A 7920-nucleotide genomic window follows, 5' to 3' on the forward strand; every position below is an offset into this window, starting at 1 on the left:
CAGCAGAAGGCTGAACATCAAGCCAAGTACAGAACACTAGATCTGGAAGAACAACAGAAAGCAGGAGAAGGAGGCAAGACTGTTCATCTGTTATGAACTGTTGTGCAGACAAAGATATATCTTTGTATGAACCCTTGTCATGATATACAGATAACATTGTGTAAAATATTCATGAATGAAGTACCACCTAGTGTATCCATGTTGATACCTGCCTTAGAAGTCTCTACTTCAGATGAGGACAACAGCAAGAGGAGATGGAGGCGACTTTGATGAGTAGCACTGGAGTAAGTAATTCTAGCCAACCCAAACATACAGCGAGCAATCGATTGCATTTACACCGCACCCAGCGCAGACAAACACTGGTGCCAGTACGAACAGCAGTAGCCGCTCATTGTTCATTAAGAGAGAGATCGATATGAAAGGTCAAATGGAGGTCAGTGTCAGAAAGGCGTTGGCGTGGGGCAAATGCCTGCCCCTTGGAAACTCTGAACAGACTACTGGCACAGTTCGGGGGTCGATTGATTCATTTCCCACCATCTCAGTCTTTATGACCCTGTCTGTTACATAAACTGTGAAGCTTGCTCCTAAAAATACATTTTTGAGGCTGGCTTGCAATTATGGCAGCCACCTACAATTTTTCTGTGGGGGGCAAATACAGCTAGATGCAAATTAACAACAATGAATTAGTTTTCTTCTCCACTGCAGTGATTAAGTAATGAATGTTTTGCCTAACATTTTAAGAGGGACGCCCTTTAAAGGCGTTTGATTTCAAAACAGCATTTAGGTCACATTCATTAATCATTTTTTTACTAAAAAGGACGTGTTTATATGGACGTCACAGAAATCACATGTAAATAAACCTATAGAAATAAACACAACTATGTAAATGTTAATGGGGCTGTCAATGTTAATGCGTTAACATATGCAATTAATTCAAAATCCTTAATGTGTTAGAATAATTTAACAGAAATAATGCAGATAAATTACTTTAAAAGCTAATTGTGTCTTAAACATAGTTTACGTCACGCAGTTAGATGATCTTAGAAGTCCAGGCTGATTACATCAGAGATGGCAGAGAGAGACTCACGTTGCGTTTTCAGTTAATTATTTGTTCCAGTGTGTTTTGCTACAAAACACAAGCTCTGTCATATTTTGTGATTGTTTCTAAAGAGCGCGAGCCCTTGCGCATCGCACTGTATGCAATACAGACTAAACGGAACGTCAAAACATCCCACTGCTATTTGGCCAATGATATGCAAACTATGTTTCTCGAGTGGATATAGCAAACCACCGTCTTGCAAGTAAAGTTTTGATGGACGAGGACTGCAATCAAGGTAAAGACGATGGTGGTGACGTACAGAAGTTGTACGTGAGTCCATTGTATGTGCACTCTCATTGCACTGATCGCACATTGCATTTATGCACAGACGCATTTCAGTACATTCACATTGTTTCTACACACATTCAGGATGTTTCAATTTGTCATTTATGTTGCTGTTTAGTAATTCTGAATGGATCCATGTCCTGTAGTTGGTATATGCAGTCAGGTTAAGGCGGCTGGTGGTTTAGTTTTTGTTTGTTTGTTTGTTTGTTTGTTTTTTGGCATCTCCATGTGGTCCTGTTCGGTATCGCATCCTGACTTGTCTAAAATGTAAAGAAGCACTGTACACATACTACACACTGTGAATTCTGAAAAGTTTTTTTCTATAATGGTATTTTTTTCATGAGTGCGCATACATTTTCAGACTTCTTATATCATTTGGTTATTTGGTGTCCTTTTGTATTCTCCAAGTGTCCTTTTTTGGAAAGACACCTAAATTTACCTTTTAAAAGCTTGCAGAAAATACAGTTTTGTGAGAATCACCCTTCAATCTGATGATTTACTTTGCTGGATGTAGCAAATGATGACAAAATGAACGTGATATTTCCCCCAGAAAGTTTCCAAAAAGGTCTAAATCCTTAATGAAAGTGCATTAGGCAGTGAAACAAGAAATAGTTACAGTATCAGATGAGGGTCAAAATCAATAAGGAGGATTGTAAATAATAAACCACTATCCCATATATTCCTATTAGATTAGATTTCTCAGAGACACCAAGTTAGTTACATTAGCTTGGTAATTTGCTGCTTACTTTTTCAACTGAGGTTGCGTGAGGATAAACACACACTTGTTTGATTCAAATGTGTTTAAAAGCACAAAAAAGTCAGTGAAATCCAAATGAATTCCATCTAGGGCCTTCCAATTCACCCTATAATGTTTTATTGTGGTGATGTTTTATGTAAGTTTGAGGGCGATTTGAGCTAGTGCTAAGCTAGCTAAAGTAGCCTTGCTACTTAGCAACTAGCACCTCATTCTTCAGAGTTTTCCATTGCTAGGCAACATATTATGACATTTTGTTTTCTTTTATTATTATTATTCTTATTTTGGCAACTGGCAAGTGGCTTTTTGAATTAAATAATAGGCCTAATAATGATTTATTATGGTTTAGCTAAGCTTGTGGGCAATTTGAGCTAGCATTAAGTTATGTAGCCTTGCTACTTGGCAACTAGCACCTCATTCTTGAGTGTTTTTCATTGCTAGGCAACATTTTATGACATTCTTTTCTTTTATTATTATTATTCTTATTTTGGCAACCGGCAATCACCTTTTTGAGAGCAGCTCTCTAACACAAATACATACATGCACAGCACAGATACTGTTTCAATTCGCATCAGCTACAGTGAGCTGACACCACCTCTTGGCTCAGCTTCTTAAATCTGCACTCTTAACTCATGCCATTTGGTTTGGACAATACCAGAATCCAAAATGGTAGATTTTGAGCCAAATTCATCTGTGGATGAGTAGAGCAACAAGCCAGGAGCTGTCCTTGGGAAGGACGTAAACACAGACAGCAAATAGGGAAGACGGATGAGACTATGTCTTCCCAGGGGACAAACCCGTTATATGGCAATACTGTACGGTAATGGCCAGGCTCTGGGGTCCGGCTCCCGTGGCCTCGGTGAGAAATCTAATATAGAGGCTTTTCAAATACACATTATACCATCACGCTTTCTCTGACTTTCAGCAGTAGGGGGTGGCAAGACATGCGTTTACCACACAGGGGGTCTTTGCGTTAGCTAAAGACTTCATTAAAATGCCATGAGGCACAAATGTCAGCACTTGGTAGCTATAATAGCTTTGGACAGAAATGCAGACATCGCACAAGTATCATCTCAGTGAAGAATGTCATTCAGACCCTTAAAGCTTAACCTCACAACATGGGACAGAGGTTTGGTGCAAAGCAAAACTTAAATATGCAAAGCGCTGTAGTTTTACTTACCTGCTCCCCATCTTTCCGAACGGGAACTGCATCCGCCGCTGCAGGAAAAGAGAGAGACAGAGAGAGAGATAAGGGAATAGGCATGTTGCTTATGCAACCTTTACCGAATAAGCTAAGTCAAACTGACAGCTTCCCGCTACATTTTCTGCTGACATTCACACAAAGACCTAAAATTAGATTAATTATCCATCCAAAACTGCCAGCACTCTGTGGGGAAGGAGATTTGATGCATCACGCTTATATCGCATCGTTCCTATAAAATGATAAAAACATTTAGTGATTGCGCTGCATGATGCAATTATGCAAATTATTAGGAATTGTATTTCAAGAATAGGCTTCCAAGAGATGCTGAATTAAAGATTAACCCTTAAACAGGCTTTTATTTTGTTTTGTATTCTAGCTCCCTCTAAATGTGCACTTCAGCATCATTTCGATTATGAAATATGTTGACGGTGTGTGTGTTTACAATGACTCATTCAAAATGACAAACTAGAAATGACACGTAACCCAGTTTGCACTAACATTTTGAGTGATGCGCCTGAAAAAAAATCACCCTGTAACATTAGACACTGCATAAACACATAATATTGCAGCATAATGACAGGGTTTTTAAGACAAAGCAATAAATGGAGCCGCACAATTCAGTGAAGTTTCACAGTGCACAAGGCCAACCAGCAATCAAACAATCCTCCATATCAAACACTGACTGTAGGCCTATTTAAAAGGTGTTTTTTGTGTTTCAGCTGGTTTTGAGAATGGCACACTTGCTGCTTGTGCTCTCATCTTTAGTGAGTGTAAGGATATGTTTGCAAAGAGTGATAAATGGCTGTACAAGAGAAGTTGTGTGGAAGCCCTTACAGCATATGGAGATGGTTTGGTTGTGTATGCTAATTGCTAACTGCGCTGACATGCTCCCTCATTTACAATAATCCAGATTCATCAATTCATTGTAGAACGAGGATAAAACCTGGTGCATGCTGTGCAATATTGTTGCTTGTCAGATTGTATGATATGAGCAGAATAAGAGATTGCGTAAAGCTTTATTCATGTTGTGCGATTATGCTATCTGGGATAAATTTGGGCTGTTGTTGTGATACATTTGTCTTGTTTTATATGGTAAAATCTACAGCCTATGACAGATTAGCATGATGTTGTGACAGATCTTATCGAAAAAGTTCTATAGCTTTGTGAGAAATTTGACTTTGAAAATGTGATTGCTCCTACAAGCTGTCAAAAAAGCGTAAAAATCATACAGTTTGCACCTAACCTAAAACAAATTTCAAAAATTCATCATAAAAGTCCTTCTTGGATAGTAATTGTTTCTCATGTGGATTTGTGTAAAAACAAAGCATGGCTCCAGTGATAAAACTAATTTACTAATTTCTCGCTTGGTCACATGTTTAACACAAGTACTTCAATATTCTATTTTAACAAAGGAATATTGACACAGTATATGGTTTAAATGTCTTGAATTTTATCTCTGCAAATGATGGATGTCATTTTCAAATGTGGAAATTAGCACAAATAAATTAACAAGGATACTTGATTGACTAGTAAAATGATTAGTCATTCAAGCCCTGATTAAATGTATATAAAACATATTATAAAGATTTATTGCATACCTGTTGCATAATAATGGCTCATTTCAGTAATGTTTTGTTTTGTTTTTCTTCTTAAAGGATTAGTTCACTTTGAAATGAAAATTGCCCCAAGCTTAACTCACCCTCAAGCCATCCTAGGTGTATATGACTTTCTTCTTTCTGATGAACATAATCGCAGGAATATTAATAAATATCCTGACATATCAGAGCTTTATAATGGCGGTGATATGGATCAGTTAGTATGAGCTGAAGAAAGTGCTTCCATCCACATCCATCCATCATAAATATGTGCTCCACATGGCTCTGGGGGGTTAATAATGGCTTTGTCAATTTAAGCTATGCATTTGTGTAAAAAAAAAAAAAAATCCATATTTAACAAGTTATGAAGTAAAATAGCTTCTGCACAAGCCAGCTTCCATATTCAACGTACACAGAAAGTGTAAAACTCTTGCAGTTCATAAAGCTTACACTACGTCCTACGCTTTCCCTACACTGTTAGCCCGGATAAGTTGAATTTACTTAAAAAATTAAGTAATGATTAAGTAATGTGAACTTAATAATTCGAGTTCATTTAACTTAAAATGTTTTGTAATATTAATTACTTTGTAGTTATTACAACTAGTATATTTAAGTTCAATGTACTAAGCAAGTTAACTTGCCACAAATCAAAATTCATCCATGCCTCCCATCATGCATTGCTGCAGGAATAAATTATGGGCTCAATTGTCTTAGTAATTTTCTTTATTCTCACTATTTAAATTTTGCTGTTTTTCTGTGACTTTTTAGTAGCTTGTTTTCTAATGTTCAGAGTTGATCTGTTTATCAGAACATGTTGCTTGTCACCTGCTTGTCACAGGCTGATTCTTGATGTCTGTGTGTGCCTAAAATATAATTTTTTTTTTTTTTTTGTGATAAGGACAACTTTAAAAAAAAAAATTGTATTGTAGAAGTTGATCCTCCGCTGTAGAATCACAGTGCTGCTGTAATCAATAATGTAAATCTAACTCAGAGATTGGGCTCTAAATGAGTTCAGTGATTCAGATCAAATAATGATTATGTGAAACCATAACCAACACCACCTGATCATCTTTTAACTTTGCTTGTCTGGTTGGTTTTAATGCAGTTAAAACTGCCCAGACAAAATCTAATATTAAAAAGGCAAGGGTCAAGAGCTCAACTAAAACAAACCCTGATCTCGATGATGGTAACTTAAAAATTGAGAGTTTCTCATTTGGTGAAAAACTACAGTATAAAAAGGTAAATGTTAGGAAAAAATGTCTGTAGAACAGCCAAAACAAATGTTTCAACTGCTCATCAACAGCTCCTTGAATTCACACACACCAGGACAAAATGGCGTCATTACCTACCGCAAACCAGTGTGAAGGAGGCGTGGTCAGAAGAAAAACTTCATAATTTAAGTGCATTTAACATACATTTATTAACACATTCAAATACACCCACAAATTAGTAGAATTTACTTATATTTTATAAGTAAAGCAACCAAACTTAAATATTTTAAGTATATTGTAATTATATTTTTAAGTAAATATAAAATCCGGGCTAAGAGTGTATTCAACTTATGGAAAAAGTGTAACTGACTTGAAGCCAGTTTATAGTTTCTTCGTAAGTTCAATACGGACAGCGGTCTGGTGGAAGCTACATATTTTACTTTATAACTTGTTTAAATATGGATTTTTTTTTACACAAACACATCGCTTCGCTTCAGAAGGCCTTTATTAATCCCCCAGAGCTGCGTGGAGTACGTTTATGATGGATGGATGCACTTTTGAGCTTCAAACAGGTGGTTTCCATGCACTGCCATTATAAAGCTTGAGAGCAGCAGGGTGATTATTAAAGCGGAACTCAGTAAGATTTGCGAAGCTCCCTCTACAGGTTCCTTCAGTGAATCACACTGTCATAAATACTCCAAGCGCAGCTCTGGACTACATCGACTACAACGCTCACCAGCGCAGTAGTTTTGCTAATACAGTACAAGAAATCTCGATGGAGGTGGGTAATTTTCGAAATTGTCTTATAAAGTCATAATATATAATTGTTTTTGAATTACTGTAAAGCATTTTGTCACTCTCGTGTGAACGTGAACATGAGGCGAGATTGTGTCGGGTCGGTGAAGCTCAACTTGCAAGTGCTGTATTCTGGCGTAGACGTGCCAGAGGGGGTTAGTGCTCGCCTCAAACACACCACTACAAGTCAATTAACCATCGTAAGGACTTAGAAAACTATTTATGAAGGTAAAAAAAGTTACTTAGTTCTGCTTTAATATAACTCTGATTGTATTCGTCTGAAAAAAGAAAGTCATATACACCTAGGATGGCTTGAGGGTGAGTAAATCAATTTTCATTTTAAAGTTTTCCAATTCTTTAACTTCTCCCACTTGCCATAGTAAAGCCATGACATAATTTTTGTAAACAGTTTCCAACATTTCAGAAATAAAAGTATATAAAAAGATCCAAGACTGATTCATTTTTTCATATGACAAAAGAAATCTTTTACAATTCCAAAAAATGTCAAACAGCAAAATTGTGGCCAAAATCGTGTGGTGAATCTTGCAGAAATTCAGTGTGAGAACCTTCACTGTGCACATGTACACAGTTATTACTGAATGAGACCCTGTCTATCTGCAGTACACATGCTCTCTCACTTCCCCATCTCTCTCTATTCAATTTAGTTCTATTTAATTCAGCTCAATATCAGTGAAATTGAGTTGAGCATTGGCTTGATTCATTGAACTCATTTACAACAGTCCTAAACCGTTGACGCAATAGAATAACAATATTGTGATGGGGTTGATCACATTAAAACAGAATGTACCAGTCCTTGTTCTATCTGCATCTGATTTTTTTCACTCCAGACTGATTCGGATCTCAGAATGCATTAATTGCATCCTGTGCATGTGTGTGTGAGTGTGTGTCTTTTAATTGCTGGGCTCTCTCTCTGTAAGTACAGCAGAGCCTTTGGGCCTCAGGGCCATTTCCTCAAT

The 7920-nt window shown here is 37.0% G+C and overlaps 1 protein-coding gene across 5 annotated transcripts in view; it reads right to left on the reverse strand.

Annotated features, from left to right (window-relative positions):
• Positions 1-7920, reverse strand: part of fam131ba (family with sequence similarity 131 member Ba) — a 39197-nt gene that overhangs the window by 18872 nt on the left and 12405 nt on the right. For 4 of the 5 annotated variants that reach the window (XM_067411717.1, XM_067411716.1, XM_067411721.1 and 1 more), the window contains exon 2: positions 3319-3356. In XM_067411717.1, coding sequence (XP_067267818.1) covers positions 3319-3356 — 38 coding nt within the window. Of the gene's footprint in view, positions 1-208; positions 640-3318; positions 3357-7920 lie in introns of those variants that run through there. The other variant, XM_067411720.1, reaches the window with a different exon arrangement.

Source organism: Chanodichthys erythropterus, chromosome 15 (genome assembly GCF_024489055.1).
Source record: "Chanodichthys erythropterus isolate Z2021 chromosome 15, ASM2448905v1, whole genome shotgun sequence".
Taxonomy (NCBI): domain Eukaryota; kingdom Metazoa; phylum Chordata; class Actinopteri; order Cypriniformes; family Xenocyprididae; genus Chanodichthys; species Chanodichthys erythropterus.